Below are 24,258 nucleotides of genomic sequence, written 5' to 3'. Positions count from 1 at the left end.
TAGTTTGCATTATTTGTAAATGAATTTATGTGTTTATCCCATAAAGGTTACTTTTGAGTGAAAGACTTGATTTACCTTTTCAAGAATGTGGTTATGTAGTTTGTGGGCGAAGGTGATGTGATGTCTTGTATGAGTAATGCTAAAATGTTACATGTTTTATGATGAAATTGCATTAACTAGTCCTCCTCTAATCGACCAGCAGCTTAAATATCTAACTGGAGCTTTTGGGCGTCGGAGAGGTTTTTGATAGTTTTGTAAATAATGTTGTCATCTGCAGAAAAGTCTTAGAGTACTTTGATTGATGTAATTAGAAAAGTCGTTGATGAAGATCAGAAACAGGATGGGCCCCAAGACCGGTGGGACCTCAGAGGCTGCAGGTTCCTTGTCTGGCATGGTTTCCTCCAGGACGACAGTCTGCGTTCTATCTGTTCAGAAGTCAGAAATCAAGAAGAAACATTTTGATTAATTCCATAGTTTTTAAGTTTGTATAAAAGGTGCATGTGAGGTATTTTATCAAATTCTTTAGCTAAGTCCATAATGATGATGTCAGTTACGTACATTAAATAATAAAACTTATATTCCTTTGTAATGGTTTTAAATCTGTCAGCCGATTACGATAAAAAAAAAATGATTTGACTAAAACCGATGTTCATATTACATTTGTAGCCGATATTGTGTAGTTATAACACAATTAATTGGGTTATAGTCCAGTTGATTTTGATATTATAAATTATGGTCAGTGATCAGATCTAGAAAATCTATAATGAATGGTAAGTTACGAGGCAAATTGAAAATGTGTGCAACCCTTACAATGTCTAATAAAGAGCTGATTCAATGTTTATGAATAATTAAAAATCATATGGATGATTCGGAAAATATCTCACATTAAAAGCATGCACTGTTAAAACATCTCACCACTTATACACTCGTGCATACCACTTTCACACAGACTATCTTTCATCCGTCACTATTGGGTATTATTTAATAGTAGTAAATACCCTGCTACATATTCATTAAAAAAAAGAAATTTGCACACACGAAGACACATGGTAAAAATAACATTTATATATTCGATGGTGAATTTATACGATATTGCGCTTTGCTTGACACCCGATAACGTCATGGTTGTTAAACGATATGCATTGTAAAGCTGTGTAACAGTTCATCATACCAAAATAAAATATGTTCAATCTAAACGGAAAATCGGAAATATAAGGATTGTGTTTAATTGATATTCACTATTAAATTATGTATATATACTCACCACAATGAACACGTTACGAGCACATGACTTTATACTATGCTATGAATATTCTTTTAACAATTTTTGCATATTAATTTATTATTATTATTTAAATATTGTATCTGTCTATAGAATATGATCATGACGTTAAATGATGTCAGTAAATAGATTGTTCCAAGGACAAGGCTTCTAACTTACACCGCACAGTGTGGTGTGTGAAACACGGCAGTAAATGTATCTTTGGCTAAGCTACACTAATGCCCAATATTAACTTAATGACCCTTTTTAACCGTACACGGTCAGTTAAACCCCTTTGCAAATTATCAACGATGCTACTTATATGTTAAGTTGTATTATTATAATTATTGTTTTTCAAATAAATTGACATTTCTCAGTGGTTCGTCGTTCTCTATCTCAGCAGATTCCGCGACAACTTAATTCGATAAGAGATTTATATAACTTGACGCATGCGCATACGCATACACAACAATAAATAGCGGGAGTTGCATTTTCCGCGAAACAGATCGTAAAAGAATTAAAAATGTCTGTTGATCTAACCGAAGGTGCAGTTGAAGTACGTAAGCCGTCTGAAATGGAATGATTTTGTGTAAATAAATAATCAATCGCGTCTAAATACAATGTTTATGTATGGATAAATGATTGTATACATGATGATCACAGTTGTCGAGTTGACATTACTTTTCACTCAATTTTAAGCATTACCAGGCTTCCTGAAAAGTCCCAAACAGTGCCTGTAAACCGGACTGGCTGATGGAAAAGTTAGCCTGTCCGGACAAAAATTCACCTGACCGAACAGCGCGAGTTTATAACTGAACAATGAAGTAAAATTTAACTTGTATTTATTGCAATGTACTGCCTGTGTGTATCGTGTAAGTACCTGTTATCGAACAGCACCTAATATCGGACGTTTTGTTTTGGTTCTGTATGCACATGCGCAAAAGTGCGCATGACGTCACATTGATAACCTACTTGCCTACTTAGCTTGAAACAAATGCGCCAAAAACAGGTTAAAGGAATGCATTTATTGTTATTTACACCGTTTTGTGTGTTTTTTGCTATTACTTTTTGAATGCATTTATCAAAACGTGCATTTACACACCAAAAATCATATTTCCGTTTGCAATTTTTATTTCAGCAGACGCAGATTTTTTTTCGCCGAGTCCGGGTCACGTGATAGTCATGTGACTTTGTATATACTGGAGTAGTATTTATGAAGTGTCGGGTATTAGGTCATGTTTACATCGGCCGCCATTTTGTTTTGTCTGCTAGAGGTGACAATAATCAGGAAATCATTGTTATGAATTCTTGAAGGTAGTTTGCTGGAAAACTTTACAGATAAATCATTCAATGATTGAACTGTTAGTCATTAGTTAAAACAAAATGTTTTTGTCATTTTAAGTGTTGCAATTTTAAGGTAATTGAACGTAATTTCTTAGGTGTTCGATAACTGGTTCGTCCACCATAAGTACACTGGATAAAGTAAAACAAAACACTTGTTAGTGCTACTGAGAACAGTGTATGATGGACAACAGCTTTAAATTCTAGTTAGACTCAAAACAAAATCACATAACACGATTACAAATAGATTAGTAGACTTGCACCGTAAAGGATCATTTCCACATACGTCACAAAACATCTTGACATGGACTCGTCATACTGCAACCAACTTCTGTCAGACTTCCACTTACTTTGAAAAGTTCTTTTTTGCTTCATATTCTTTTGATTTTTGTTTTTTTCCTCATCGCTTATCTTTCTTTTCTGGCCTGGTCTATCGCCATTGAAGAAATTTAGCAACAACCTTTTTTCACTGCGACCATCTCGCGATTAAGATCAGCTGTTGAATCATCGCAAAACACAGCGAATCGCCGTGATTGGCGTTGACTACTATATTTAAATTTCAACTTATTAACTAATGTCATCAGGGCTTTCCTTTGACCCGAGCTCCCGGGTTTTGACGCTTGAAAATTACAGAATACCCTAGTTTGACTCTTGAGAAAATTACGTCATGCGTCACATTTGACCCGGGGGAATGTACCAACTTGCGTCAAAGAGATCAAAAGTTGTTAAGAGTATTCGATAATTGGCTTGGGGCGGAGTATCTTTTGGTAGACGCTAACCGTTATCGACCGTTTCCAATCATTGAAGCACAATTCCGCCCAGTAGGCGGAGTTTTACCCATTGAGAAATCTAGAAATGACCAATTAAAACACTGCTGGTTCGATGACGCGTGTATCAACGTTCCATTATTTATCTGAGCGTTTATTATCAGCTGTTTGCAGAAACGACATGTATTAAACCCACTTAAACAGAATGGACTCACCCGCGTCAGTTTTAATAATATCCAATGTATAATTATAACATCCATATCCACAATATTTTGAGAAATACTTCCACAATATGTCAGAATGTATTTTCAATGCTGAATACAGTGTACCCAACCCTGTTTTATTCCATGTTTGCTCCGTTCAAAGACGCGCGAAAGTTATGCTGGCATATGTACTGTCTACAATGTCAATTTACACGCTTTGCATCAGAGTTGCTAAAAATAACCATAGAACTGGTATAACTGACCGTGTGGCAAAGTGACAAATTTGGATGCTGCATGGGCTAATTGATTACAACATAGGTGTAATAATTGACCATTTGAGACGGCATAGAAAATCGGCGTGTTTGTCGCACGTCTTCGGTAAAGATGGCACATGAAATAATTAAATCAGGATTTGAGCCGTCCAGGGTCGATTTTGAGATAAATGTAAAATCGATTAGTAAGTTTAAAGAGGTATTTTGATGGTAAACGGCTGGCACTGACATGAGCAGTAACTGACGAAACATCTTCGCTACTTTCCGAAAACCGTACCATTCTACGAACGTTGCAAATGTCCGCCAACTATAAATTATCTATTAGCAAAGTAAAGCACTGCAATATCATACTTAAAACAATATGTCAACCGAATTATATATTAATTGCGTATTTGCTAGGTTACTTATTAGTTATTACTGGCTTTCATTTTCTGCAGACAAACAAAACACATTTTATTTCATTCGCAGACGACGTATCTCTACCTGTTTTCGGACAGTCGTTTTCGGATACAGTATGGTTCGTCGCTTTTAATTTATTTCCAACGATCTTGATAACATTTTTTATAGAATGACGAATACACATGCGGTGTTACAGATGGTCTGATTGATAAAATTTCGCATTGTACTCACAAAAAATTGCACATAGAAAGAAAATAAAGAATAACAATAAGCAGGGGCTCGAGGGGCTCTGTCCTCTATTCCCTTTATCCTACGGTCTCTGAATCTCTGCTTAATTTTCCGTATGTCGAATTTGGGACAATTGACACCCCTGATATATATTATGTCACTACAAGTGCGAGTGTTTTTTTCGTTTTGATTTCACTATGCTCACAATGTTGGTCACAATGTATGTTTACATTATCTCTTTTATTGACTGGAATATAAGAAATAAATGTTAAGATATTTGTAAATGTGTTGCTTTTTATATTATATCTCAGTAATTTGCTTAAAGTACAAAAGATCATTGACTCTCCTGCGTTAAAATTATGACTCATACAAATTTGATTTTGACTTGAAAATTTGGTCCTAAGAGTCATTGACTCTTGAAATTTGAGGTCTAAGGAAAGCCCTGGTCATTATTATTGACGATCACATTATATCGCAAAAATGTATTCCAATATGAAAGTAAACACCGTACTTGCTGAATGTCGAATCCTGATTTCCAAACAATATCTTTATTTGTTGAAATAACAATTGTACAGTACGGCTCACGCAAAGCCAACAAAGTTCGCGGCTACAGATTCTTTTGTTCTCGAAGTTTCTCCGCAGCCACAACGAGTATTCACTCCATATCACGCTGAGGCACTCCGCGATAATTCGCGGTTATAAGAAACAGGTACAGATAATAACCTGATATTTTTACTTCTACGCGATTGTTTCGTCAGCTTCTCTGCATACTTCATACAATTACCATCGGATGTCATCTGTCAATGATTTTGTAGGTCAGTAACCATATCGAAGAAATTTACATAGTTTAATCTCGGAAACGAGACTTGCTTTAAACGTTGAAATAAACGATATATATTTGCATAAAACTTGCTAAAATACACAGACGACACAAATATAAAAAATGTCGACCATTTGAATAAAATCAAATGGTTTATTTGTAAAATGAATACTTTCACTTCGTCCCTATTTTCAGAAAATGACTTTTACATGTGCATCTAAATTTAAATTTACACATTGCTTCAGATGATGTACACGTCTCCAATCCCGATTGGGCTGCTAGATCTATTTAATAAAATAGTAGCGTGTAAATTTCATGTGATGGAACAATAGTAAACGTTTGTCTTTACTATTTCTCGAGCAATGTTGAACGGCATATACTTTTGAAAATGGCAGCCGTGATCATTCGGAATTATTGTTATTTTACATGTTTCAAACATAGTTTGTTACACTTAAAATTAGGCGGTGAATCGTTTGATTTGGTGGCATTCTGTTTCATTTCGGACCTCGTGCAATTTTTCAGATCATAATCTCTGTGCTTTATTACTCGAACTTGTTAGTTTCTGACCACGTGTGCTACTGAAAGTAACCATAGGGCTGTGTGTTATGGTCCGTGGAAGTTGCTAGGACCCGTGTTGATAATCCCTAAATGTAAGATAAGCATGTGCACTATCGATTAAGTTGGTAAGTACAAAAGTTCTACTGAAAACCGCCGACTGCGTCTTTGTTTTATTATCCAATCAAGCCCCAAACATCCAATATCCTGTGTATTACCAGAAACAAACTTAAGATAAGCACGTGTCGTCTGTCAAAACAATGATTGTATAGCTGTTAACATATTGAAGTAGCTCACACAGTTAATTCCCATGTATGCTCTCGGAAACAGACTTGCATAAAACATTTAAAATAACGATATTTATTTTCATAAGAATTGCTAATATATATATAAGTTTGACAATTTCAATAAACAGATATTGGTTTATTTTCACAATATTAACTCCCTTTCTCGATTCCCAGAAAATGACGAGTGCATGTTGCATTAAATCTAAACTTAAATTAATTTGTTTATTGGTCGTTGAAGAATATTATGAACTGTACACGACATTTGTGTGTAGTCAGTACACAATGCAATAATTGTTTCAATAACAAAGGAACTGAAACAGCGTAACGGTTACAATACAGCGTGTTTTTATTATATTTTATTTAGAGGAAATGTCAATGCCAAGTATTTCGAGAGGTACCCCGATAATTAAGTTGAAATTCACAACGAAACTTTTAATGGAAATTAAAATTAATGATACCAATGTTTTACCCACTATGAAATGTTTATTTACAAATAAATACACACACGCCAATTTTCACGCGCTTTTTATCAGAACAAAGAAATTAATTTAATTCATTTGCACTATGTATTTGTGGCTAGAATTTGTTACCGAAAATAGCTGTACACGACGCGTGCAAACCGTGTCAGGTGATTTACGCATGTACAATACACCTGATCTGATTGGGCTCTTATTTCATCAAATCTTTAAATAGAAAGTTTGAAACATATGCCGAAATTCATTTGATAATTTCGAACGTTTGTGTATGACATTCTTTGGGACTCTTATTGTCAATATTAACCAGAATTCGCTTTTAAAATGGAAATCGGGCATATGGGGGATTATCGAGTAATGGATAAAGACGGAAGAAGTTGCATGTATGTGATTGAGACAGTTGAAACGTATGTATCCGGGAATCGAGAGACTCGGAAAAATACGACGATTACATTACAATTAGTTATGAGTTCTCCATGGCTTCAAACTGTTAATTGCATAATCAAAAATGCAATTATCACTCCTCCAGGTGCGGTATCATACAGCTAGGTGCGAACACTGTTTTGTTTTATACGCAGCATTTAAAAAGACAAAAAAAAACCTGTCAGGGACATGGGTGTGAAGTACATGTTGACGTTTTAAAAAGGATACTCAATTATATCTGCCAACAATGCTAATAATCCCATATTGCTATAATCTCTGTGAAGATTATATATGTACATGTAATGTAGGAAAATCGTTCTTCACCACGTTGACCGGGAACGCGGTGAATCACCGCGGAGATTATATTTATCGCATTCGCGGTGATCATGCTCGACCTAGCGTGATGAAACGCGTGAGATTGCGGTGATTTTTCACCCAAAATAAATAATGACCACCGCGTGTCAGTGATTTAGGCAAAAATCGCGGGCCGCGTAGTGTAGTCATAATTTGTTTGGTCTGTCACAAGGACCAGCGATATTACGGTAGAAACTTTGCCGGACCGTAAAGAATTTAGCTGGACAAGACCGGTGGTCCAGCCATTTCTGGAAGCCTGCATTACCAAAATTAAAAAAACAAAAAACCAAGAATTTTTACTGTAGTAATAACAAAAAACTTCACACTGTAATTCTCATCTATTACTACAACTGGCATTTCAGAGTTAAATAGTATAGATAAGATAATATTGTCCAGTCACCAGTTTAAGTTGGTCACCTTTTATAGTCTATCTTAGAATGAGCTCTATTTGAAATGACATAAGTTGCAATAATCCAACTCACAGCTATTGAACATTTGGGTCACTGGGAGTTTCAACTAATGATGTCTTTTTTCATGTTAAGTTCCATGAATGCAGGAGGCACTTAATTTAAATTGGTTGAACCAGCCACATAAATTGGCAGAAATAAACATGAAGCTAAAATTAACATAATCACTAATACTGAACTATTTTCTAGTATTGATAAACACATAAAGATAACTGACAGCGCAGCTCCTGACCAGACAAGCCTGAAGGCTTTGGCTATGCCGTAGCTAGCAAAACCCCTCTCATTTGAGGGCAATATACTTATTACTTCAAAGATATAATCAATTTTTGCAATGTGTATTTCATTTACTTTTGTAGTACAAGGTTAACAATTAGTGAATTATTATTAAGCTGTTTATGTTTTATTTTAAGTCTATGGTTGGAGGAGGACAGTGTGACTGCCCTGTGCTACAAATTCTTGTAAGTATTATTAAATTATAATAAACAATATTGTCATGCATTTATTCACATGTGTACATAAATATTTATCCTGAACCTTTGTATGCATGCATTATTGATAAAACAGGGGGTTTTTTGGCTCGAATCTATAGCCGAAATTCGGCTATATTCCCAATCGCAAAAAGTATACTTTTTTCCCAAAATTTACTAAGAAATTCCCAATTGGGAAAAAATCTTTAATGACATCGACTGTTTGGCTTTTAAACAAAGCGTAGTCTGATCCGGTCTCGTACGGGTTCTAGACTATACCTTGATTTGGATAACGTTGGCATTATTCATGTGCATGCAGGGGTTTTTTTACTAAGAAAGTGACGCCGATAATCGGCGTCTTCCCCTACCAGAGTTTTTCCCCTAAAACTACCATTTCCCCTCCAAAAATATAATTTTTCACCAAAATATAATATTTTACCCTCAAAGAAATGTTTTTTTCTTTCTTTTGGGAAGTCGACACTTATCCTATTTGTACCATGTACAACGATCTCGCTCTGTCTCTCTCCCGACGAACACTCAAATCTGGGAATCCCAGTGATTCTATATATAGCTCTTAAATTACGTCATGGAAACCGGGCAACTAATCGTATTAATCACGTGACTATTTTACTGGATTCCGGTCTTGCGCGAGAAGGGTGATTCGTCAATTAATTACCGGAAACCAGTCGAGTTTTCATCCGGGTTATGTGAAAGCCAAGATGGGTATAAACGTTAAAACAGAAAAAAAGTCTCACAATTGGTGTTCATACACGAACAATTTTAAAATAAAACGTTCGGACTCGTAAAATATTAATTGCGTTGACGCATTTCTTAAGAATCAATCATCAAAAACCGTTGAAACCCAGCAGGATTCGGAGGTACATGTAATCAACATCGATTAATACTGTCGGATTATTGTGAAAGTGAAAGTAGACAATCGGCAGCTGTCGCACCTTTCCCTTCCAATACTGTAGCAGATCTAGATCGTCAACCCATTCATCATGAAATTGAAATCACAATATTGAAATCGTTCCCCGGCCACATTTGCAAATATTTCCCATTATTAGATCTACCCCTGCAACCTCATTTAGGACTTTGACTTTAATATCATACTTGTTCATGTGTTTAAGAACAAAAAGGTCAGAGACATGTCTCTTTTTCTAAAAAAAAACCTGAAGTCTGTAGGCGAGTTATAGACATTGAAATGAACAGTTTTTATTTTTTCCCCAAATATGTCTTTTTCGCGCTCAATTTTCCCCTTTTACCCAGCGTCCAGCGTCTTCCCCTTTTTCTAAAAAAAACCCTGGCATGATATTCTCCATGTTGTTCAGGCGCTTATTATAATTGCAATGAAATTCAAGCGTTTTGTGATTCGGCTGAATGGAAACCAAACATGTAGCGCAATTAAAAATATTACGTGAAAAAGATTCCTAAGCAAAACACTGGCGGCAAAACAAAAACTGTTGATTTTTTTAAGCAAGCGCCATTAAATTAACAAACATCGTCAAGAAGTACAAGTCTTCCCATTGAAACTCCTTCCATTGTTAATGATAGTAATTTAATAACAAGTGATTCTTTTGCATCGTCAGCGTTGATTTCTGAAAGCAAAGTGCTGACTGATATTCAACATGTTGAAAGCAGTAGTTCTTCAGAAGAAGATGAAGTGCCACCTAATAAAATGCAGCCTGATGTGACTGAAGACTTTGATTGAGCTTATTATGTGGAAAACTGTTGATCATGGTGGTGTTTGTGATTAAAGATGCTGAACTCATTCATTTAGTTTTGAATCCCAATTGATTTTCCCAATTTCTTGAAAATGCCGATAAAATTCCCAATTTCAAAGCCATGGGCTATCTTCCCCAAAAGCTGAAAAAAAAAGCCCTGTAAAAATAGGTAATAACCAGAATTTCTTAAAAATGTATGATCAGTGTTCTTTTTCACCATCATAGGAATGGGGCTGGGTCCCTTTGCATAGCGAAAATTTGCGTCATTTTGAATCAATTTGGAAAATTATTATTAGTATTGCTCACTTTTAATTTTTTTGTTAACAAATACTGTCAATTGAGAATAAAAGTGATCTTAATATTTTTTGTTCTAAGGTTTAGCTGATATACATGTAGTGGGATGTGAGATTAATTAAATGTTGAGACTTATTTAAACAAAAATATTTTTTGGGAAATCGTTTGTCATGAGTTTTCTAGTCCCATTTGTGAAAAATATATACTTTTTTCCATTGAAAATGAAACCCTTCTATAGGACACTCATTTGAACGAAAAAAATACACTAAAGATGCTGCGTATCTAATAAATAAAGTGCTATTTTTTGCAGCAATATAAGTTTATTTAAAACATGCACACGTTTTTAATTGGTTTGTATTATTTTTGCTCTAACAATGTTTTCTTGTTACCAAAACTCAGAGTTCAAAGTTAATATCATCCGGCGGCAGTGGTACAGAAAGATACAGGCTCCTTGTTTCTGATGGCGTGCACAGTTATTCGCGTAAGTTGAGTTTTCAATTTCTGTTAGGGGTTAGATTTACAATCCATTCTTGTATTGTTCAGGACATTTGGTCTGAATGTTGAGAATTTTCTGTCAGACCAAAGAAAACTTGTGAAATAAAAAAGAGAAAACATCAGAAAGCGGAATCGTGTTTTATCATTTTATTTAAAGTCATTGTTTGGAGGAGCACATTATTATGTCAACATTGAATCCTCATCATTAAAATCACTAGAATTATTAATAGTAGCTATTTAAAAGGTGAATGTAATCGTCCACAGGTTTAACGACATCTTTATCTTTCTATCCAGACTTGGGCTTGTTTTTCACGTGGCATATCCTAAGGAAAGGAAAGATAAAATGTGCTTCTCATGTGATAAGAAACTATTAAAGCGGGTATAATAGGTCGCTGTGGTGTAATGGATATGGTGTCCGCCTAGCGACCGGGAGGTCACGGGTTCGATCCCCACCGTGGGAGCGTTCTTTAGATCTTCCCCAAAGACACCAAGTACTGGTTCTAGGCCCAGGAAACGGACTCGAGAGCATTTATATAAGCCTTAGGCTTTCGATGCAATCGAGCTAAAATAAATAGGTTTAAACTAAACTAAAGCGGGTATATACGATTTTGTCAAATATTTATGAATTTATATAAAATGTGTAAAAAACTTATTATATATATATTTCAATATAAATTAAAATAAAAGTTAAGAAGAACATGTGTCGAAAAATGCGAAATAAACCGGATATTTAATTCTGAAATTGAAAACGGCTGTACAGCCGAATTCGCCAGCATGTATACCATACATGTATGATGTGAATCTAAACTTAGTTTAACGGTTTATTTGAGTTCCTGCAATGATATCTATTCATACGACACACGAACACTTACTCCAATCCTAATACAAAGACGAATGCTTCAGTTATTGTAGGAAAATATGTACGTCACAATCGGCTCGGGGTGCTAATTTGTCTTTGCTGCATTTTATGAAATTCGGCTTTAATGTATTTTTTTTTGCCTATTTTGTGTTATGGTAACATATTTTATCAATATATTACAATTAAACACATATAAAAAATCGTATATACCCGCTTTAAACAAACTAACTGAAACAAAAGTTTTTACATTTTTTAAGTCAACATGGTTAGAATCTAACTGAGATCCCCCACCTCATACTATTCAGACAGACCATGTGTGTCATTTTGCCAGTTTCTGGAGTAAATGACAACCATGGTCTTTTTGTCTACAAAGACTCAATAAATTTACGAAGGGGCCCTTATCCTTGTATGTCTTCCTTTTGCTTACAGGCGTTTATACATTATTGTCTGCATGCCGTTTGGAATTTTCAGGCTTGTGAGATGGTAAAATATTTCCAAATTATGGATATATAGAGGATATTTGTTCATGTCAGTGTAAGATCGTTTGTTATTTCACAAGAGATTATAGAAAATATCGTGTCGCAGCCACGAGTGAAAATATATTTTTTAGCTCCACTGGCCAGAGGCCAGCGGGGCTTATGTCATGGTCCTCAGGGGTGGCGAAATCAAATGTCCGAGTTGCCCGAGTCGTACATTTGCTTGTCTGGGCAACTGATTTTTTTCAATTAAGTTGTCCGTGGACAACAAGTTTTTAAAAGTCGGGTCCAGGTATACAAAAATATACATTGTATTACAGCGATTTTCCTTGTCCAATTGGGAAAAGTACCCGTACCGGTCCAATTGGGAAAAATTGAGTCGTGAAAACCTCAAAATTGGGAAAAAATCGAGTCGTGAAATCCTTAAATTGGGAAAATCGTGTCGTGAAGTTTGGGTCTTATTGAATACATCATACAGTTCATACTTAATTGAACATACCCATTAAAAGAATCATTTGCAGGCATGCCTTAATGACCATTAAGTAATTAAGTTGAAATAAATAACAAAATATTATAAAGAACACACAAAATCAATTACAAGTTGTTTTAATCTCTTGTTAAGCAATGTCTCTGTCTTTCATTTTTTTGAAAATTTCAACAATCTTTGATGTTTGATCATCTATCAGTTGCTGGCATACCTCTCTGCACAGCATCATTAGTGCTGTCAATGTGTTGTGTGATAGACGGTCCCGATTGTTTGTGCAAAGATGGTTCATTAGACTGAACACCCTTTCCACAGAGGCAAGGTTACAAACCGACATAAAACAGTACGCTGGCTGCCTGACAAAAGAACCGGAAACAGTAACGACACTATTGATTGCACGCGCTGAATAATAAAACCCCAAATTAATCGAGCGCGTGGTTACACACAACTATACGATTTTCTTTGTTCGCTCGCCGAAAGTTGGGTTTTGTTACGAAAATTTCGGTCGTTTTGAGAAAAAATTCGGACGTCGATTGGGATTTTTTCAGATGCCGATTTGGGAATTTGGGAATTTTTGCTTGATTGGGAAAGTACCGTTTACCGGTACTTTATAAAGAAGGAGGAAAATCGCTGTATTAAAGCCGTAATTAATTTTACAACCGGATGTTGACACGCGATTACATTGTCAGTGCTATTTGCGGAGCAATCAAGCTAAAATACGGGCACTCTCCTGCGCAGTGATCCCTTATTCTATAAGAGACCGGAAGCATGCCGCATTTTCAACATTCGGCCCGACTGTTAGACAGTGTACAGACTGGTTTCTTTACTTTTACAATCAGACGGAAATAAAAAGTATCAAACTAAGATAACAAAACACGGTCTACCTTGTTATTTATGACGACTTTAATGGTAAAGATGGAACATTTTGTTTTTTTAAATCTTCAATAACGGAGCAGAAACCCGAAGCTTTGAGCAGTCCACCTCCCAAAAAAACTAACAAAGATTATTATAAAAAATAATATTAAGTAAACGCACCAGAACTTTTCAAGAAACTTGGCTAACAGATTTTCAATGGTTACCAGTTGATGATAATCAAATTACTACCAGTAGCGGTGCAGAGCCTCAGTCTGATGAGGTCCACATATTGGACTAGTTTAATTTGTTAAGATTACGATGTACTTATGTTCAACACATGTTTTAATAACACTAGCTTTGCAAGATTAAATGTTTGAGGAAGTCTTTATATTGTTTATAATATATTGCTATAATGAAGGTACCATTGAAATACAACGATAAACAAAACAAACAAATCATACTCATTTTGATATATTCCGAATTATTTTACATTAATCAATAAATGCGTTTATAATTTATATTAACACGGACAAGTGTAGTTCAGTAACGGAAAAGTTAAATTTCCTAAATGGTTGTCCATGGACAAGTATAGTTTTTTGAGATTTCGCCACCCCTGGTCCTGTGTCCGTCCTGCGTGCGTGCATGCGTCCGTGCGTTAACTTTTTCTTTAAACATCTTCTTCTCCTAAAGTACTGGTCCAATTCTGATGAAATTTCTCATGAATGAACCTTGGGTGAACCTCTTTCAAATTTGTTCAAATTATGCCCCTGGGGTCAAATTTGACCCCCGCCCCGGGGTCACAAAATTGAAAATTTGCTGTATAAGGCCTATTTTGTAAAAACTTTCAAAATCTTCTCGTCCATAACCATTGGGCCTAGGGTAATCAAATTGGGTATGTAGAGACATCTAATAGTCCTCTACCAAATTTCTTCAAATTATGCCCCTGGGGTCAAATTTGACCCTGCCCCGGGGGTCACAAAATTTAACAAATGCTTATATGAAGCCTATTTTGTGCAAACTTTAAAATTCTTCTTGTCCATTACCGTAGGGCCTAGGGCTACCAAATTCGGTATGTAGTGATATCTAATAGTTCTCTACTTAGTTTGTTCAAATTATGCCCCTGGGGTCAAATTTGACCCTGCCCCGGGGGTCGCAAAAATGAACATATGCTTAATATATCCGGGGCCCGCGAAATCTCTCCGCATTTTACACTGGTAGATTCTGCCTTAGCATTTTTAAAACGAGCGATATAATTGGCTGTCGTTTCCCAATCTTCCAATTAAAATCGGTTTCATAAAATGTGTTTGGTATTTCGTATGCAAATGGCGCCGTTGTGAAGCGAAAATTAAGATTATTGAAATGACAAATATCAATCGAATTAACGACTGACATCATATAGTTTGATAGGAATAATGAAATGTGTTTGTCTGTCACGGAAACCAGTGTTTCTGTTTGCAAATTGGGAGTTCAGTCTACTCGCGAAGTAAAACAATTTAGAAGAGGATCTTTCGAACATGGAAATAGACAAACATGATTTGATTTATATGATAGTGGATCTGTGTATAATCAGATTCATATGCATATTCTCATTATTCTGCTTTATTATGTTTGTCACGCTGTTCAGTTAATTGAAATAGCATTGAACTAAAGATGTGAAATGCAAGATATTGAAAGGTAAAAAAATTATATATATTAATTTAACTCAGTTTAATACATCATTAACACAAGAAGAACATCAGGGTTGGCATAAAACCCGGGTTTTATAGTATTGACTGGCCCAGGCGGGTAATACTGGGAAAACCCGGGTTTTACTGGGCAATAGTGGGCAATACTGGGTAATAAAGATATTGCATTTATATTGTATAACTTATACGATAATAATGAGTTTGTACATATTAAAAGAACATATCTATTAAAAAAAAAATAACTATTAGTTACATTGTCAACTTCTAATTCATGTGAAAACATATTCATAATTCCTTCTCATTTTCATGAAAATGGAAATTCTTTTTCTTTGTCTGTTTGGATGGGCATTACTTGGATATCGAAGATATTACACAATTATACAACAGCACAACTTGCATAATGATAATAATGATTTAGTACATAACAGAAAATAACTATTAATTTTAGCAATTCTATTCTATTATTTACACTGTTAACTTCTACTTCATGTGGATGCATATTAATAATTACTTTTTTTCTGCAAAAAAAGTGCAATTCATTTTGTGTTTGTTTTGAATGGTTTGGATGGGCTTTACTGGGTAATAAAGATATTACACAATTATATAACTTCTATAAGTATTAGTCTCTTTAAAAACATATCCATTAATTGTTAATAATTAGAAACTATTTGTTACTTTTTAACCAACTACATCATGTGGAAAGTTTGGAATCCTAATAATACTTTCTTATTTTTACATAAATGAAATTCAATTTAATGGTCTTTATGGACAATACTGGGTATAACTTAGTACAGTACAGCCAAAGCGGAACAAACGTATTTCGCGATCCGCGGCGGCAAGGCGAAACGAGTCGATGCCGCGTCAGTCGTTCAAGCCGCGTCAGTATGCGGCGGCAAGTCGCATTTCGCCGCGAAACTTCGCATCTGTCCGCCGAGGCATGCCGCGGTCCGCGACATGATGCCGAGTCGATGCGATCATGAAATAATTTTTTTTTAATTATTAGTTACATGTAGTTAACAAATTTTGAAAGAACAATTATAATAATAATTAAAATCATAATAAATTTTTTGTGCGCGGATTGTATTAGCATATACATGTAAGCATAGTAAATGTGTCTGGCCAATTATTAAGTTTGTTTCCCGCCCGTAGCGTATGTATTTCACACATAAACAAGGTTACGTAATTATGTTTTCGCACATACAAGTGGTCAAGGCTCCAGCATATGGTGGATTTATAAATTAATTGCATGTTGATTCCGCTATTATATTTTAGCTGAGAAAATTAGCAGTTTGAAGCCACATCAATAATCAAGACGGTGACGACGTATTTGTAGTTTTGTTAATTCTCAGCTTATTATAACTATTGTTTGAATATGCGTATATAAACACGTTTTATTTTGTTCATATCATACAGTTAATATCGCTACTTATTACCCGATAATCCTGTATATTCCAGTGTTAAAGCAAATGCTGGTAAATATTTACGATACACAAACATTCTCGATATTTCCTTAAGTATCAAATACATTTTGACATTTGTTACTATTTATAGAGATGATGAAATAACGTCTAATCGGGGCGTTTTTTTTCTCCACTGAACACACGATTTACGCCTGACGTGATGTTCATGTATTTATACAACACAAAATACACCCAAACTTTCCAAACGACGTTCTACATGTCTGCATAATTTTCGCGCGCTTTTTATGAAACAAAGGATATTTTAGCACTGTTTATTTGACGCTAGAATTTGCCAAAGGACGCGTTAGCATTAAAATTCGGAAGTGTGTTTCGGATTACAAATTTAATAATGATAATCGAACAAAACATAAACAGTTGCGCGTAATTAATTCTACGCTACACATACATGTATGTACATGTAGGTGGATATCTTTTCACTCGATCCGCCGCGTGCGTATGCGGCGGATTTACTCCGCGAAAGTACGCGAGGTTAATACAGACTCGGCGTCGTTGCGCGGATCGATGCCAAGTGCCACGGCGATACGCCGCGTGAACACACGATTCGGCCGCCGCGGACTAATAATCTGGCCGTGGCGTAGCCGCGGATTATGTTTGTGCCGCTTTGGCTGTACTGTATCTGTGTTTTTTCTGATTTACATTTTATTAACTCACTTAAATTTTTTTCTACAAATATGATATGATATGTAACAGAATGGTATTTATGAAGGAAAAGGGAAATGGGTAGAGACATGAGGGATTATACATGTAATATATCTTTTTGTTATCATTAAAATAATTTAGTTGATCTCATGTTGCATTAAGACTCATGCCCCAATTTAGTGTTTTAAATTATTGACACAGTTTTGTGTCATCATTGATGACCCTCACACAGTTTGTACAACTAACAATAACACTGGGCCACTTAGATAAACATTGGACCTATTTGGGCCACATAAGGGCCCTATTAGGGCCAGACAAAGGCCCTCTAACTGTTTATTAGGGGCCATAAAAGATACGCAGACTAGTGCCAATTAGGGCCCTCCCATTAACTGTGAAAACATGCTTTGATTGCTACAGTAAGTGACAGATCCCTGTTAATTGTGTTTCAATATAAAAAAGTATTTCTTCAATGATCCCTTATTATCAATTCTGACTTTAAAGTTTAATGACTGTTATTGTAATTATTTCTTCAATGATCCCTTATTATCAATTCTGACTTTAAAGTTTAATGACTGTTATTGTAATTCTTTTGTAATCTGCACAAACATGAAACCTAGAAATATTATTTGGGGATTTTATGATAAAGTCACAGAAGGAAATAAGGCTAAAACCAAGTGTATTGTAATTAATAAAACAACAGTCACTTTGAAGTCTGCAGTAAAATTTTATATGTCATACAGTGACAATATGTTACTTCTATTTCAATATTATTGCAAACAATTCTACAGCATTTGCTGACCTTTTTTTCTTTACAATAGAGGCTAGCAGAGTAGTAAGGATGATAAAAAACAATTACAACTGCATGTTTAATGAAGAAAAAATAGTATTGCCCAGTATTGCCCACTTTCAGAGTATTGCCCGGGGTGGGAAAAACCGGGTTTTCCCGGCGGGTTTTCCCAGGGGCGGGTTTTTCGTGCCATCCCTGCTCAAGTGTGTTTGTTTATATTTAGTCCATTAACCTTGTTTGTATACCGGTATAACATTTTATAAAAAAAAATTATTGTTTTGTTTGTTTTCACCAAATGGTTAGTATTATTCTTTTATGTTAACATTCTCAAAATTCTTGTTTTATTATAGGCCCTATTTATCAAAAAAAAAATTGAATGACATCATTTTATGATTTATAAACAGATTGCAAAAAATATTTGTTCAAGATAAACTTAACAACAAAGTAATTTTAATATTCAGTAGCAAAAAAGTAAGGAGTATCCAACTTAAAAAAGATGTATCTATTAAAAGTATATTCTACCAATGCCGTGAACAATCCCCTTGTTTATAACATGACTGCCGCTAAGTCTATTACTAGCAATCTATCAGAGAATAGGTCAGATACCTTATTTCAATATATGGCAATCCTTGTATTTTTCAAATACAAACATGACAGGTAACCAATGTCAGATGGAAAAAGTAAAGGAAAGTTAGGTCAAGCTAATTGTTTGTCATGATATCTCTTTAAACCTCACGCCATATGCAAGTAGTGTTGCCATGATCGCAACATCTTGATGAATTATAATTCAATTTTTTGTCTCATAAACATTTACTTTGTTTAACAAACAACCTCTACAAAGTTATCATTCCTACTGCCTTTCGGCACCCCATGAACCTGAAAAACTCGTAACTTTATGTTTCCTCAGGCAAATATCTTCTTTTTACAATAAACAATTTCTTCACCACGTTAACAATCCTGCTACACTCACTAATGCCTCAAGAATAAAGTAAAGTTCAGGTGATCTACGTCATTTGGTATTTTGCATATGTCATGAACTATATAATTAACAGAAACTTTGAAACCTACAAACACTTTTTGGAATTTTGGAAAAAGATTCATGATTGAATGAAGGAACTTTCATTAATCTTGTAGAACATGCGTAGATTTGATCTTCAGCATCTAAAAATATGTGAAATAGAAAGGACGACAAAATCTTTTGGAGAGGTAAATGTACCTACGCTATAAGCAAAGGACCTGTGCAACAATTCCCGGACTTTTTAGTCTGTTTAGTTAACACCGTAGTAACGTTTTCCATATATAAAAAATGCTCACCCTTCCAACTTTATGCGCCCAGTGGGACGAGGGATAGAAAGAGAAAGTCACATGCTTGAGTACATTTCAACCCATGCGCATTGCACGCTTTTTTCGCATAAAAAAACAGTGGAGCGATACAGGGCCACCATGGCCCTCTTGTTTATGAACACGAGTGAAATAACAAACGATCTTACACTGACATGAACAAATTTTCTGTTTCCTTTATGCATCTTTTTCAAGAAAATAATTAACGGCTGTTTCCCTTTTGCTGAAAAGTTACCCTTTCTCCCGTGGCGTGCCTCAATACATTTCAATACACAAAATGACGTCATTATTCCAGTGAAATTCTCCAGTTAAACTCTTACAATGTAAATAAATGGTGAAAACTGAAAAAAGCATGAAATAAAAAGAAAATTTGTTTGAATCAGTGGAATACCGATTTTAATTCACTCGTTATCATAAAAAATATGATAATCTTGATATGATAATCTAAAAATAGAAAAAGTAGTTCAGAGAATTTGTTATTTTCACCGGTGAAAGTAACAAATTGTTTATTTTCACTGCTGTTATTTCAATGCAGAAATGACATATTTTATCTTTACAGAAAATTTCTTGTTCCCGAGAAGAAAAATGAAACAAAATGGCCATAACGCTCTGTGGGAGTTTGTTTATATCTTGGGATTTTTACTGCTTTGAGCTAGATTATTAAGTTTCAATAAAGAAACATATTGAGTTTTCTGTGTCACTTACTTTTGTGCAGATGTCATGTTGGCCACACAGTTAAACAGTATGATGTCGGGTGGGGAAATGGACAACCACTGCGTCGTCAGAGTTAAACAGTATATATGCAATACACTTCAAGGGGACAGGTGAGTTAACATGAATATTTAGTCCTGATGGAGATCTTACTGAGGAATGCTTATATTTTCTCCAAAGGCTGTAGTCCAGGTGGTTTAAGCACAAGGGCACCGCGGTGCCATAACTTCTTAAGCATTGTACCAACAATGCTTGATTTTCCTATAAAATATATTTATATAAAATATAAATATAAAATATAAATATATATAAAATATATTCAATTTCACAAGGGCTTGAAGGCTGTGATCTGACTGTTGTTTGCATTCGAAGGATTCTGCTTATGACCAATCAAATCACAATAGGGGCCCTTAATTGGCTGTTTAATTATAGGCACCAACACGTTTGAGATTGATGGGTTGTTTTATAACTAAATCCTGTTTGGTCCAAATTTTCATGCTTTTATTGTGCCATTTTTATGCCCCCCCCCCCAAATTTATTTTGGGGGGAAGCATATAGTCGCCGCTTCTTCTGTCCGTGCATGTGTCCGCCCGTGCACAATTTTTGTCCGGGCTATTTCTCAGCAACTAATGACCGGAATTCAATGAAACTTTATGCAGGGTTCGCACAGACCTTGAAAAGTGCTTGAAAATCAAGGTTTATCTTGAAAAGTGCTTAAAAACGATATGGAGTGCTTAAAAGTGCTTATTTTCAACCATAGCCTTGAAAAGTGCTTAAAAAGTGCTTGAATTTGGCTGGAAAAGTGCTTGAAAAACGGATAAAAATATTTAATTTCCATGAGTCGGAAGTCGTAGTTTTTTCACGATTTATGACGGTTCCGATCTGTTCATACAGGCAGGTACTGGATCGGTACGGGTTGGTACGGGTTTTAGAACGCAAGGGAGGCAATTACTACTAATCTTCCGCCAATTGGTCTACTTCGGGGTTTTTTGTACGCTTTATGCCATTACGGTGCTGACAAGTTGAAATATGCCAGCGAATAAGTGCATTTTTCGGAAAGGGTGGCTTTTGAAGTACCCTTGGGTTGTTGACAATGCCGATTCTAAAGTCAAAGCATCTTGTAAAGAACGCAGAACAGGTATAGAGATCGACAGTATGGGGGAATCGGCGTTGAAAAGGCACCTAAAATGCAGTTTGTCTGTGAAGCAAATTGAAATTCATTCGGTTAACCCAATTCATTCAGACGTACTGCAAAAGACAAAAAAGTTGCACTTGACTGATTGTCAAGTAAATTAGATGATACCGTGAAGAAACTGCAATCTGTTTACATGAGTGCAGACTCTCAGTCTGAACATACACAGTATACATCTATTACAGATTTTACATGTACACGTGTAGCCTCAGGGTACCAATTCTCGAACGATTTTTTGCCGATTGTATTTAATTTGTCAAACTGTTACATGTTTTTAAAATAAATTTAAGCTGATATTTCAGGTAAAAGACTACTCTTTCTGAAACTATAAAATGTAAAGAAAACAAGCGTTAATAACTCGACCTTACCGTTGGTCAAATGAAGTTGGTTCTGTTTACATTTTGCAACCCATTTGGAACCAATTATCGAACGTTCACTAAAGCAAGCCATCAGACATTTGCAACACAAACATACACTGGTAAAATAAATGTATTTACATAGCAAATTACGTGGATAATAATTACTAATATATTTTGTTCATTTAATCGAAAGATACATATTGACTTTGGACAAACACTTTCCTTTTTTGACTTCTCTAACTGCTGCTAGTAGAGCACTGAGTATTTATTTGATTTTCTTCGTGTCATTTGTGGAAAAGAAATAAAAAGAAAATCTAAATAGATGTATTATATTTATGAATAAAATGATTCTTCAAAAATGTGGTTGAAAGCAGAATGTTACCAAGTTACGAGTTGGCTTTAGTACGAATTGACCATAAAACAACTTAGTTGTTTGCAACCTAATCCATCAAAATAAAAATAGAAAACAGGGCAAGGTCAAGGATGTAATCGCTTATTTTGACAGTTGTAAACAAAGTGAAAGGTAGTAAAAAGCCTTAAAGGGGAAAAAAACATCGCTCATATTGTTAGAATCTTATAAAACAAAACATTTTAATGACTTATAATGATCTAACTGAATTAACAACTCATTTATCTGGTCAAATATTAAAATTGTACTTGGTTCAATGAATCTTCGTCTGCAGTTGCATTTACGAAGAAGAGGCTGTCAAGTGGGAAGTTTGCCAATAGAATGTATTCATATTGGACTTACTTAGAATGGGACCTGATTTCAAATTGAACAATTCCACCAAAAGTAAATTTTATAATTTATAAAAATCGTTCGAGAATTGGTTCCGTTCGAGAATTGGTACCCTGAGGCTACCTGCTGTAGAAAATTACTTAATAAGTATAATTTTTACAAGCCTCAATTAATACATGGCATTTTATATTGCCGTTGCGAGATTCTGTACATTTGTAGTTTTCTATTTTTACTTCAGAATTAATTTGTATCAGTTGCATAATTGTCCTTAACATTTTGTAGCAGCTATATTATACCACTGGAATATCTGTTATGAACATTTAGATTACATAATGATATTCAATACAAATAACAGGTTTTTTTTGGTATGTGTAATGCCTTGGTCAATTACTATATCATAATGAAATATCTTACTTTTGATGAAACAGTTGTTACTGTAGCAGGGTAGTGCAGACTGTTGAAATTCACATAGAATGTTGGGCAAGAAGAGACCAATTTAGCGAAAATATTGTCAGTATTGGCCACAGAATAATATACAGTTTTCAGTAGGTCGGACTAAAAAAGTGCTTGAATTTGGATTTTTTCCCTTGAAAAGTGCTTAAAAAGTGCTTGAATTTCATTGGAGAAAATCTGTATGAACCCTGTTATGGGAAGCTTCACTACCAAGAGGAGATGTGCATATTATCAGCGGGTTCTGGTCGGATGATATTTCACAGAGTTATGGCCCTTTGAAATTTTCTATTAAAAAATTATTTCCCCCCCAACTACTGTGCCCTCAAGACATTTCCTTTTATCTGAATATATAGTGCAATGTTGTGACAAAAAAACTTTTGGGGAGCATCACCTGTCTCAGACGGTTTCTTGTTGGATATAATATTATTTCATATTTAATGTATTCACCTTTCAATATCTTCCTTCATACATAAATGCCATTACAGTAAACTGTGGAGAGTGACTTATAAAGCAGAATATGCATGATAATCTCATTATACACAGATCCACTTATGGATAAATCACATCATGTCGTTTTTTAGCTCGGCTGTTTTCGGAGAAAACCCGAGGTATTGTCATAGCCTCCTTGTCAAAGGCTCTAAAATTAAAGTTCTTCCACCTACAACTTTGAAACCTCATATGTACATGCACCTTGATGAGTTCTACATGCCACACCCATTTTTGGGTCACGAGGTTAAAGGTCAAGGTCACTGTGACCAGTAATATAAAACTAACTTTGCCTCTAAGTCATAGTCACTAACATCATAGTGCTTCCACCTACATAGTCACTAACATCATAACATCATAGTGCTTCCACCTACAACTTTGAAACTTCGTATGTACATGCACCTTGATGACTTCTACATGCCACACCCATTTTTGGGTCACTAGGTTAAAGTTCAAGGTCACTTTAACCTCTAATATCAGGGCTCGAAATTAACACTCCAACATTCGCAAAATGCGAGTGAAAAATACCGATTGCGAGTTAAGTTTTAAGCAACTAGTATTTTTTGCGAGTAAAGAAATAGTGAAACAAACGAGTAATATTGCTAAATGCGCACAACGTCGTGAACGCTAAATCGTAGGTCAATTTATAGAACGTTCGAATACCCGTATGCGGAAGCGCGCACCTTGTATTTAGACTGGTATACCTATAGTACAGATACAATGTATTGATACAAAGAACGTGAAACAGTCGACTATTCACACGTGTTCATTATAAAGACATTAAACTTGAACAGACTTGGCGTCGAAGCGAAAAATAACTAGTTTCTTTTTGCCCACAGACAGAAATACCAATACGAAAGATAAAGCAAAGTTAACTGTTG

General features: G+C 35.1%; 1 protein-coding gene across 1 annotated transcript in view; it reads left to right on the top strand.

Annotated features, from left to right (window-relative positions):
* The first annotated feature begins 1,680 nt into the window (after positions 1–1,680).
* LOC127871431 (replication protein A 70 kDa DNA-binding subunit-like) overlaps positions 1,681–24,258 on the top strand; it is a 61,925-nt gene continuing 39,347 nt past the window's right edge. Inside the window, exons 1-4 of the mRNA XM_052414347.1 lie at positions 1,681–1,817; positions 8,261–8,308; positions 10,735–10,816; positions 20,153–20,261. Coding sequence (XP_052270307.1) covers positions 1,785–1,817; positions 8,261–8,308; positions 10,735–10,816; positions 20,153–20,261 — 272 coding nt within the window. The 5' untranslated portion in view covers positions 1,681–1,784. The remainder of the gene's footprint in view (positions 1,818–8,260; positions 8,309–10,734; positions 10,817–20,152; positions 20,262–24,258) is intronic.

Source organism: Dreissena polymorpha, chromosome 3 (assembly GCF_020536995.1).
Source record: "Dreissena polymorpha isolate Duluth1 chromosome 3, UMN_Dpol_1.0, whole genome shotgun sequence".
Taxonomy (NCBI): Eukaryota; Metazoa; Mollusca; class Bivalvia; order Myida; family Dreissenidae; genus Dreissena; species Dreissena polymorpha.
Note: the sequence above shows the minus strand (reverse complement) of the source record. Positions and strands in the feature narration are given on the sequence as shown.